At 45.0% G+C, this 12,239-nt stretch overlaps 1 protein-coding gene across 1 annotated transcript; it reads left to right on the top strand.

Moving 5' to 3' along the window:
• The first annotated feature begins 1,506 nt into the window (after window positions 1–1,506).
• On the top strand, window positions 1,507–5,059 carry LOC147895760 (protein argonaute 7-like). The gene is made up of 3 exons (XM_087382831.1): window positions 1,507–1,912; window positions 2,028–3,324; window positions 3,422–5,059. Exons 1-3 carry the CDS (start codon window positions 1,507–1,509, stop codon window positions 4,830–4,832), a joined length of 3,114 nt encoding a protein of 1,037 aa, XP_087238957.1. The 3' UTR covers window positions 4,833–5,059.
• Window positions 5,060–12,239: the final 7,180 nt, after the last annotated feature.

Below are 12,239 nucleotides of genomic sequence, written 5' to 3' on the forward strand. Positions count from 1 at the left end.
CCCCTGAGTGCTTTATAACAACTGGGAGCGCACCTTCAGGTGCCTGTACGATGACCTTGAGAAATTCCCACTTGCAAGCTCATCTATCATGTTGAGGAGGTATTGATTTGTCCGCTAGATTGGAGCTCCTTGTCACAGTCATGCAGCTTGAGAAGCATGTTGGAGGATTGGGAGATGTCTGCAAGGGCCAACGTCTATAGAGTAGTCGAGGTGGAGGGTAATACGAAGACGGCACAGTGAGATCTATGCCCGAAAAATGTCTCTGATCCAATCCCCTCGTCCAATTTGTAGCCTTTTGCTTTCGGCCCCCCTGCATCACATACAATCGCTACAATATGCTACAAACTTGGGAGAGTTCGATCAAATGCTCCTTATCTCACTGACTTGCTTCAGAATCGACAGAAGTGTCTTCCTCCATAGCCACAACAGACTTTCTTGACGCTCCTAATGCTAAGTACATAGGATGAGAAAAGTTTTCATGGATGAACCTTTTAAATGAGCTGTGGTGACCAGAATATCTGCTCTTCGATTTGGATGTAGCTTTCCTCAATCAACACGCCTGGAACGAAATAGAATCAAGCAATGAGAATGCCAATTTGCTAAAGGTGCCTATGTGTGAGAAATAGGACAAATCCTAGGCATGAAGCAAAGCTGCTAGCTAAACCCGTTGCCTCTGTGTTTTAGAGGTATAGCTACATTGAGGTGAGTAAAAAATACCGGATGTGGGAAAGCACTGCGCTGTATACCTTGCATTGCTGCACTCTGCCAAAAGCATGATATATGAGAATCCACTGATGACGCCCGAGATATGGCAAGGCAGAGTTGAGAGAACTGAGCCACGATGCGAGGAGATTCGCCAAGCAGCAATGTGCACACGAGAGAGAGAGAGAGAAAGAGAGAGAGAGTCTCTTAATGGGCAAGGCACCTTAAATAGGATTCAAAATGGTGCACTCAATGCTCTTCAAAACTTCTCCTTCCACTCCCTGCAAGCTCCTACTCCACTCACTTGCAAGCTCCGACTCTCTGGTTCCGCGACAGTGGCATTCTTTCATCGTGCAACACATGGCACGTTCTCTCTCTTCAACCGCAACACGTGGCACTTGGAGGCTCTCCCTCAACCTACACTTGGCAACCTCTTGTGCCTCCCACCCTCCTTAAAATATAGTGAGATGAGATGAGATGAGATGAGATGAGATATGAGATAAGAAGATATAAGATGTGCCTCCCACCCTCCTTAAAATATAGTAAGATAAGCCATAAGATAGGAAGTAAGATAAGAAGGCTTAAGGAAAACATTTTTGTCGAGCACTCGCCGCCGGCAGACGAAATGTTAGGGGGAAGAGGAATAGATGCGAGAATTTTTATTTGAAGAAAACCGTGCGGACAAATGGCGGGGCGAGTTGTCCGATGATGGAGGTGGCGGCGCGATGCGTGCGAGGAGTGGAGTGGGTTATTACTAAGCTCTCATCAGGACGCCTCTCTTCTCTCTTCTCTCTTCTCTCCAACATGGACGGTGCACGGAACCGTTACGCTCCTTGCAGACGGCGCTCCGCTCGTGGATTGACGTGCGCCCGCGTAGATGATTTACCGCCACTCCGTCCCTCCTCCCCTTCTCCCCCATCCCCTTCCCCTGCTTGCTTCGTCGACCCCATCACTGGCTACTTATGGCGCTCCCCCCTCTCCCCTCCTCCCCCCGTAGTCCCCATCTGGGCCAACGCCTATTACCACCACCGCCATCGCCCCCCGTGTAATCAATGCTATCCTGCAGCTGCTTCCGGACCTCTTATCGCACAACCTCCACGCTTTTCGATAGATCACCAGCTTCAAGATGATCGCCGAAGCAGACCAGCAAGAGGTGGACAAAGAGCAGCAGCCTCGCCACCACAACTTCTCCAACCGCCTGGACATACAGGTAGATATTTTGCTCAACTGCTGCATGCATCTCCGTGCAGCGCAATTTTCTTCCACAGAACAGGCATTCATTTGGCACATTTCGTTTCTTATATCTCTCCTCACAATTTGCCCAGGTTCTTGCAGCCAACCACCGCTTCTGACCGTCCCCCGCCAGCCGACTACTTTGGAGCAGCCTTACCCACGCCCCTCCAATCCGCCAGAGCTCACCTCTCGCGGGTCGACGCTCAAAAGCTGCTTGAAAGGGAGCGCCTCCTCATCACAAAAGACTGACCAGCAAGCTGGTGACGAAGCTAATGCTCTCAGCCCGTTGAGGCCTCCACGAAGACCCCTTCCCGGGAAACTCGGTAGTAAAATCACGGTTCGAGCAAACTATTTTGCCATAGAGCTGGTGAAGTTCGAGCGGATTTATCAGTACTACGTCGTTATACGACCGCCAGGTGAGATTGTCGCCCCGGTTTCTAAAGCCTTGGCGCGTGTAGTCGTGAAAGAGTTTCTAAACAAGTTTAGATTCGAGCTTAAAGGCAGGCTGCCAGTATTTGACGGTGGCCATACAATGTACACGGCCGGTCCCTTGCCCTTCGAAGACTTAGAACGCTTAGTCGAGCTACCCAGCTTGTCTGATAGGGAGAAACCGAAGCCTTTTTACATGACTATCCGACTAGTTGCCCGTCGGCACCATAAGCCTCTGATCGACTACCTCAAAGGTCGAGAAGCTCCTTTGCCCCACGATATCCTCCAGGCTTTGACCATAGCCCTCCGCGAAAATCCTTCTGAGCATCTCACTGCCTTGGGTAAATATTTTTTCTGCAAAGCTTTCGGCGAGACTCGAATGGGCAGGGTGCTTACTGGGTGGAACGGCTTCTCGCAGAGCGTGCGCCCCACCCAACAAGGCCTGGCTCTCAACGTCGATCTTTCGGCAACGGCATTCTACAAGAGCATCCCTATTCTTGATTACCTAAGGAAAGAGATTCCGGGCTTCAATCCTAGCAACGAATTGTCGCCTTTGCAGTGCGCGAGTGTCAAGAGAGCCCTGGGCCGGTTGAGGGTGGAGGTGACGCATCACGACACTCGGAGAAAGTACAGGGTTGCTGGTTTGTCCCCAAGGAAAACCGAAGACCTCGTGTTCAAATTAGGCGAGGGAAAAGGCGCCGTGCAGAAGACAGTCGTTGCCTATTTCAAGGAAACTTACAACTACAGTATCCGCTACGTTAAGCTGCCTTGCATCCAAATGCGAGCCAGCAGAACTACCTACTTGCCAATGGAGGTATGCAAAATCCCAGAGGGGCAAAAGTATATAGGGAGGTTGTCGGAGGCTGACAAACATTGCCTTCGAAAGCTAACTAACATAGAACCTTGCAAGCGGGAAGAAAAAATCAGATATGTTGTGGATCATGACCATGGTCCTGCTCGGTAAGTTACCCATGCCCAAATAAATGAAACGTGAAGTTGCTTTTCCCATTGAGATGATGCGTGTAGATTGCTGATTGTGGAGTGCGTGTCTCTACAGAGGCAAATTGTTACAAGAATTTGGTGTGGACGTAAGATGTGAACTTACTCGAGTTCAAGCTCGGCATCTCCCTCCTCCCACGCTCAAGTATGGGAGCAAAGCTTCTGTGAAAGTGATCTCTCCCGATTCTGACGCAGGCAAATGGAATTTGATGGACGGGGCGCAGGTCGTGGAAGGATGCTGGATAACTGATTGGACGATAGTAAATTTTGACAAGCATAAAACCAGTCTGCAAGAGATCCGAGCTTTCATTCTGAGACTCAGCGCAAGGTGCCAGGAACTAGGCGTCTGGATGAGTCAAACCACTGCATTGGAGCCTGTCTTGCGATCACCGGAGTATCTGGCTAGCCCAAAGCTAGAGCGGGTGCTGCAAGACATCAAAAGAGCGAGCAAGCATCGTCTCCAACTATTGATCTGTGTCATGGGCGAAAAGCATAGCAGCTATGGAACCCTCAAGAGATACTCCGAGGTCGATTTGGGCATCGTCACTCAGTGCTGTCTCTCGGAGTACGTGAAGAATACGACATCACAGGTGCTCGCAAACCTTGTGCTCAAGATCAATGCCAAGTTAGGGGGTCAAAACGTAGCACTGGCACGGGAAATCCCCGAGATCTGCCCAGCGTTGGACAAGACCACGATAATCTTCGGAGCGGACGTCTCGCACCCGCAGTCGGGCGACGATAAAGCACCGTCGATTGCCGCTGTGGTAGCGAGCTCAGAGTGGCCGTCTCCAAGCAGGTACGTAGCCCGGGAGAAGGCGCAAGAGAGAAAGCTGGAGATAATCGCGAATCTGGCGGAGATGGTGAAGGAGCTATGGCAGAACTTCGTGGTGAAGGCGAAGCAAGTACCAGAGAGGGTGCTATTCTTCAGAGACGGGGTAGGAGAGGGGCAGTTCGAAGGGGTATTGAGGGAGGAGCTGAAGGTGATGAAGCAAGCACTGAGGGAGGTGGGAGGGGAGGACTACGAGCCGAAAGTGACGCTGTTGGTAGTGCACAAGAGGCATAACACGAGGCTATTTCCGGATCATCATCATTCTCAGATTTCAAAGAACATCTTGCCAGGAACTGTGGTGGATACTAGCATCACGCATCCCAGAGAGTTTGATTTCTATCTGTGCAGCCATGCAGCGGTGAAGGGGACGAGCAAGCCTGCACACTACCACGTCCTTTGGGATGAGATCTGCTTCACTTCAGATGAGCTTCAAAATCTCATTTACCATCTGTGCTACACCTATGCCTTCTGCACGCGTTCTGTTTCCCTTGTTCCTCCAGTTTACTACGCTCATCGCGCAGCTTCCAGAGCTCGTTTGTACTTGCAGCAGCAGCAGCAGCAACAGCAACCTTCTTCATCCCCCTTCCTCTCGCTTCCATGCATCCATCAAGACGTCAAGAACCAAATGTATTACTGCTAAACGTATCCAGCAACAAAAACCAGTACTCTCATCAGCTCCCGCCTTTCAGATTACGACTGTGAATAGCTAGTTGCCTCTAGAAGCGACTCGGAACATGGAGTGCACACATGGAATCACCCCACAGTGCAACTCTCTTATAATCCTAAAGTCCCATCTTGTTACCATCCACTTCAAATTTTTTGTTATTGTACAAACCAGTAGCATGACTCGTCTACTACATGTAAGAGACCCGCTCTCCTTATCTTAAAATGTCTTTAATATCAATAAAATTAAATTTAAAATCAAATGACCAACTTTCAAAAAAGCCTCAATGACGCAAAAAACAATCACAAAGGGGTAAGTCTGAAAAATTGAGAGAGAGAGAGGTTTGTTATGTCAAGGGTTAAGGGGTGAAATTTTGCAACTTAATGAGTATGATCCATCAATGTGTCATTATCCGAGAGGGTGCTTTTGGAAAGACTTGTATGCCCATCTCTTACACGAATAACACATTTCCAATTGTAAGTGTTTTCACAACTTGTATATTGCGTTGTTGTACATTTTCTTATAGATTATACATCTTTCGAGGATCACATCACTAGGAGTATAAGGGTCCTCTTATACAGACTTTGAGCTTCGCAACTTTTCTTTCTTTTTGGTTTCTTATAAACAGTATGTCCATTGGACCTCTTAGCTTTCCTACATGACTTTCGTTGTTTTGTATAGAATTATGTACTTACCTTTGATAACTTAATTGCTAATCTTACTATAGGTGATTTATAGATTGTCAATTTTCAACTTTGGATAGATGGGCTTTTCATCTTTTGCTGCCATTTGTGTTTCACTTATTGGAAATTTGTAATGAGATGGCTTTCTGATTTACAACCCAAGCTAAGAGGAGAATTCTAAGACTCAAGAGAGAGAGAGAGAGAGAGAGATGTATGTATATATTGTGTGCATGCCAATTGTTTAGTCCTCGCAAATGTGTGCATGTGTTTCTCCGTGTGAAGACAAGGGCATATTAGCTATAATAAAAAAAATTTCAAGTGAATGGTAACAATGGTACACTCTCTTCACACAAATCATATAAGGAAAAGATTGCAAAGGATGGTATACTCTTTACACAAATCATACAAGGAAAAGATTGCAAATGATATAAGCATGGTCATGAAGTTTACATTTTGCTATAAATGGGTAAGGTTGTCTTGGTTTATGCCTTTGCACATTTTTACTTCTTGTTTTCAGAATATCTAGATCCACAAAATAAAAACCATGTGATCATGCAAGTGCTTACATGAGAATGTCCTTAAGAAATTACTTAGGGTGAATTGGGGAAGTAGGTCAGGTGAATAAAATGGTGATCTATTTCAATGACATGTATGTAAGGACAATGTGGTTGTCAAGTACATCTCTCATCAAATGTTATATTTTGCTTTTCAATATAGGTGCTAGAAGAAAACAGGTGGCAATTGGCTCTCCCTTGACTTTATCGATGATGATAATACAGGAGTAAGTTTATGTATTGATTCTCATTTAGGATTGTTACGTCACAATGGACGTGCGGGAATACTATTGGTCATGAAGGATGGCATGTCTGAGTTCTTTCACTTTACCTTAAATGGTGAAAAGATAAGAAAGCGTGCAGAGATGGAACAATTTTGGATTTTGACATTTTTCAATTCATAGTGGTATAATTAATTTTGATGTTGTGAATGATTTTGTTTCACGTCAATGTCAAGTTTTGTCCAAAAAAAAATAAATAATTTTATTATTTATATTTAGAACATTTGAGTATATATAGGTTATAGAGTTACTTTAGATTTAAAGTTTCACTATCATAGTCATAGTTCTCCTAGCTACCAAACTACCATGGATTTTGCTAAGTTTGCCTTTCACGATTTCATCTCTCGTACTTTATTAGTTGATAGAGAGGAGGAGTTATTTTTAGTCTTTGATAAGAGCATAGATGTCCTAAGGTATCTACTTGGGAGTCTGAGACGATTTTGAAGACCTCATCAAGTACATGTAAAATCAGATCGCGAGTTTTGCATATCAACTTGATGAATCTACGAAAAGATGGGTTCTAATTGATTATTTGAAGTACTTGTTCAATCAAAAATCTAGGTTCGTGAAGTGTTTAGATCGCTTTCGAGCTGAGCTTACACCCCTAGGGTTTAGGAAAGTAGACACTGATGACCTCCTAGCATGTGGAGTCATCGAAAACATAGAAAATAGGTTCCTATTATGAGAAATGACCTTTATTTTCCTTCTTCAGGAGGGATAAATAGAAGAGGAGGCCTCGACCTCAAGCCCTGACCTTGTCCTTGTCCTTTTCGATTCTCTTATTTCTATAAATGAGCCTAACATCTATAATGAAGAGCCCATTTATAAAGAAGCTGGGGTGAAAAGTTGTGTCAGCCCTAGAAGTGCTCCAAAGACCTCTTGAACCCCATTTTACTTCTCAAATTCCATCCACCTCAGGCACCACCTCCGTTGATCCCGCAATAGTGATATGGTTTCTTGTTTCCTTTCTTGTTGATGGAGAACAATACCTCTTTCTCCATGACATCAAAGTTATGTTTGGTCTCCAGGAGGATGAAGCTCTTGGTGTCTTGTGTGGATACAAGATGGACACAACTATGCAAGAACCTGGGTTTTTAGGAGCAGATGATTCAATAGAAGGCGTTTTTGCTTTATCATTGGTCAAAATTAAAGATACAGACAAATCGATCTACTCCGACCTACCTAATGTTCCAAAAGAAGCCTCCATATCTCACTCCGGACAGTAGGCCTTTGGATCCATCCTCATTGACAAAGAGCTTTAAGGGATTGAGCATGATGACTCCATATTGGTAAGAAACTATGAGCTTTGAATTTCTTCTCTCGGTATAATTTTGCTTTATTGGCATTCTAATGTAATGTTGGACTGTTACAGGAGGCATTTGAGGTCGACCTTTTCTCATCTTGGCAACGTCTTGTTCGCAGTAGCTTTGGTCGAGATCACTCACTAGCACATTACCTTGGTCAAGCAAAAGAGCACTTTGTGATTATTCACAAAAAGTTTTTGCCATAAGGTACTGATGACCTCTTGAAGTGCAAGGCCTTGTCATGAGTGATTGGTTATGTTGACATCAATCGAAATGCTGACAAGGCCACTTTGGTGAACCGTATGGCCGTCCTCAATGCTTTTGGAACCAATTTTTAAGATATGGCATTGACCGCAGCAGCCATGTCCTTGGCCAGCAATGATAATAGTGTTGATGCTCTATCGACTAGGTTTAGAGTTAGGAGTCTATTTGGGAATTCAAAGCCTGATATCCTTAATGTTTTAGAGAGAGAAAAATTATGAGGCCTTATTGTACAGGACTTTTATTTTATATGAATACAGATATACTTTCTATATAGTGTCCCATTTTGTATTCTTTTATAAAATTTATTTTATACTGTCATTGGATTTTGTAACTTTAATTGTTGGCATTAATATTTTCATTCACTATTCTGTTCAAAAGCATGCTATCAGATAACTTTTTGCGCTATAATGGTCATTTCTGAGCAATTCAGCAAGAATCTCATCCTGGCGTAGAAGTAAAAAGTGTTCAGCATCGCGCGAGGAGCCCAGAAAGATCAAAATCCTCTATGGCGCATATGGAGCCTGTTTGACCAAGGTGCAAGGAGCCTAGAAAGGTCAAAATCCTCTATGGCACGTATGGACCTTGTTTGACTTGGTGCAAGAATCTCATCCTAGCGTAGAAGGAATCACATCTTGGTGCAGAAGGAAAAAGTGTTCAGTATCGCGTGAGGAGCCTAGAAAGATCAAAATCCTCTATGGTGTGTATGGAGCCTGTTTGACCAAGGCACAAGGAGCCTAGAAAGGTCAAAATCCTCTATAGCCTGTATGGAGCCTGTTTTGACTTGGTCAAAACAGGCTCCATACAGGCTATAGAGGATTTTGACCTTTCTAGGCTCCTTGTGCCTTGGTCAAATAGGCTCTATATGTGCCATAGAGGGTTTTGACCTTTTTGGCTCCTCGCGCGATATTGAACACTTTCCCCTTCTACGCCACCTCGAAAAAACATCATTTGATCACTCAAATTCACACTGAACTTGCATAAACTGATGGAAAGCATCACATAACGTGGGAACAGTAATAGAACATAAAAAATCTTTTATTCATTGGCCTCAAAGGGCAAAGATTTACAAAATAATTCAGATTACACCAGGTGAACCTAAACATCTAGGGCCTAAGGGAGGGATCGGAGCCGATGCTTTTGGCGAGTGCAAGGTCCTTGTCCATCATTGTTACTCTTTTAGCATGGATAGCACATAAGTTCGCGTCTTCAAAAAGACCTACTGCCATCTGCTCCGTCGCCTCTTGAATTACTCCCATAGCACCTGAAGTGAAACACACATCATCCTTGTAATGTTGTGCCATTTCACGTATAACACGCTAGAAGGGTGCATGGGGAATGAGATTGTCCACAGTGGTCTGGAACTTGCAGATCTCTTGAAGTATCTTCATGCCTAATTTCTTGCCTCTTAATCTTTGGGGGACCCTACACCGGTCTCTGGACATGGCTCCATGGCCGCTTGTCTGCTTTGAACTTCTTTCACCTCTCCTCCCTTGCAACCTCCTCTTCAGACTCCTCTTCACGGGTCTGTCGAGGTGGCCTCTCATGCCTAAGGGTCTGCTTTGTCCTTGCTCCCCTTCCCTTTTGCTGAGGCTGTGAGTCAGCAGGCTGAGGCTCTTGCTTAGCCCGTACTAGAGGCTCCTCATATGTAACAATCTCGAGGCACAGAGGGTTGATGGTGCTCTTCCATGCGATCTGCTTGGTTGGAGGATTGGGGCCAAGGTTCATAATATCTACGAGCCCGTCAAATATTTTCTCTTGTTGTGGCCCCTTTAATCTCTCCATCTCCGCACTTTGCCTTTTTTGCTCCCCTTGTTGGTCTAGATGCTCCATGCCAGGAACCCACCAAGGAGGGAGGGGCAATTGATCACAATTGATTGGACTATTTTGTCCCTCTTGGGAGACCTCTCTACTTCTAGGGTTAATTGTGTGAAAGGACTGAGAGGACCCCTGATCGTGCTTGGATCCTTCATTGTGCTGGGATCCCTAGGATTCCCTATGAGAGTTGGATGGTGGGGACTCGCATTGTTGAGACTCCTGATGATGAGGTCCACCTTCAGATCCCTACTAATCATCGCCATGTTGGCCACTGGGGCTTGCAGTGTGTTTGGAGACCATGGAGTTATGAGGAGGAGAGCAGGTAGCATCTAAATGGCGTCGAGTGGGTCTAGCAATTTGTTTAACTTGTGCCATAGAAATGAGGGATTTTAGGGTTTTGAACTGCTTTATATAGTCTTTTTAAAATCACTTTAGGGTTTTTATTTATAAGCTCTTTTAAATTAGGGTTGTTTGAGTGCACCCCCTCCCTCCCCATCTTTTGTCGCAAGTTCGGTAATGCTTAATCTTTACCACTCTCCCTCCCAAACCACCCACCCCTCCGCCCTGCCATGTCGCACATGCAACTCTGTAATTTCCAAACAAATTTGTGAATTTGGGAATCTATAATTGACTCAAAATAGTGCTAACTTTATTCATCAAACATTTTACATTTGGGGTTCTCTTAGGACCCAACGCCTCCCCTATCTAACTCTACGTTGCAACCAAAGCGCAACCCCTTGACTCCCTATTGAGGACTTCTAAGCAGCACATCTCCTTGTCTTCTTGAATGTTGAATTGCTTTTGCGAGACTTGATACCTCTACCTTGTCGTGCTTGATTGTCCTAGCCTAGGTCTATACATCTATAAAACCAGTCGAACATTTCATGTAGTGCAATCTTCGTGCGATACCACCCCATGCCTTGTATTCTTGAAGTGGGATGCCTTTGTTTTGTAATGCGATTTCTCCATTTCTTGAGTATTCCAAATGGACAGAGGACCCCATTGCTCCACAAACCACGATGCATGTGCACAAAGAATATGCTATAAAGAAAAACATCGTATTAGAAACATAAACTGACTCAAGTTTAAAGCACAAAATTTAAACCTAAGGAGGATTACCATGTAATGTGTAATATGTGACTCCCCCCATGCTTCTACCATCAATGATATGAATTCTCCCAATGTTGTCCTGAATCTAAAGCTCATCTATTTGACCTTGTCTAAGTAACTTTATAAATGCATCAAAGCTTTGTCCACAGTTTTGCTCTCGCCTAATGAACCTCTCTCGTTCCCTTGAGGTAATTGTCCCCTTGCCCCTAGGGTTGTGTGTGTGTGTGTGTTCACAATATTAGAACGTCAATTATAAGAAGATAAAATAGTGTATGTCATGGAGTCCTCATCATCTTTAAGGTACCTTGCCACTAACCCAACTCTCTCCTCTCTCTAGTAGTGCCCTCCCTTTCCCCCCTCCCCTATTCCACATGACCTCTATTCCCTCTCGTACGTCAGAAGAAGCAAGCATTTCTTCATTGAGATGAGGAGGAGCTGTTGCACATCTTGTACAGCAACAACTCTAAGGATTTTTTGTAGAGATTCCTTGAGCATAGGTCTCCATCACCCCCCACTGACACGAGAGTTTGGCACACGTATGCACACCATCTTTATGATGTCCCACACTAGCCCACTCTAGATCTCATACACATAGCTCGCCCCACCACTTGCATGTTGTTCACCAGATCACAAAGATGAGAGGGCTCAGAGCAGAGGGTCAGGCCGGTTTCAAGTGAGACCATGGGACTATGGATCACACACTCACACTCAAGAGTGTCATTGAGGAGGCCAGATCATGGAAGGAGAGGGTATATTATTGCTTTGTGGATTTTCGCAAAGCCTTTGACACAATACCTCGAGCTCATCTCATCACACGCCTACAGACACTGGGATTTGATCAGGAGATCATCTGGGCAATCATGGCACTGTATGAGAGAGTCTCAGGCCTAGTTTGGACAGGCACAGGCTGGACAGATGAGATCTTGAGTACCATAGGGGTCAAACAAGGTTGTCCCTTATCACCGACCCTATTTGGCCTCTACATCGATGAGCTTGAGACTTTCATGGGGGCATTTGGAGGGACCGGTTGCTCACTTATCGGGATCATCATTAGGATTCTTCTTTATACAGATGATGTGGCACTCTTGTTGTCCACACCTGAGGGGCTCCAGTGACACCTGGATGCACTGTAGGCTTTTTGTTTATCCCATGATTTGGAGGTCAACCTTGGCAAGACCAAGGTCATGATCTTTAACACCTCTCAAGCAAACATGTAGCAAAAGGAGTTTACTTTTACTTTTGGTGGGTCACCAATTGAGATCGTATCCTCATACACTTACTTGGGGGCCATCTTCTCTGGCCCGATCTTCACGATGAGACCAGCGATGCAGGCTAGACTGAGCAGGGGATACACCTCATTGGCTCATCTAGA

This window comes from Dipteris shenzhenensis, chromosome 12 (assembly GCF_047967505.1).
Source record: "Dipteris shenzhenensis isolate YYH24624 ecotype China chromosome 12, Dip_SZ_1.0, whole genome shotgun sequence".
Lineage (NCBI taxonomy): Eukaryota > Viridiplantae > Streptophyta > Polypodiopsida > Gleicheniales > Dipteridaceae > Dipteris > Dipteris shenzhenensis.

Excerpts from the sequence above, each read along its gene's own strand:
- LOC147895760 (XM_087382831.1), top strand. The coding sequence starts at position 1,507 with ATGGACGGTGCACGGAACCGTTACGCTCCTTGCAGACGGCGCTCCGCT. Across the intron at positions 1,913-2,027 it reads CCAACCGCCTGGACATACAG|GTTCTTGCAGCCAACCACCG; the intron begins GTAGATATTTTG and ends CAATTTGCCCAG. Across the intron at positions 3,325-3,421 it reads CATGACCATGGTCCTGCTCG|AGGCAAATTGTTACAAGAAT; the intron begins GTAAGTTACCCA and ends GTGTCTCTACAG.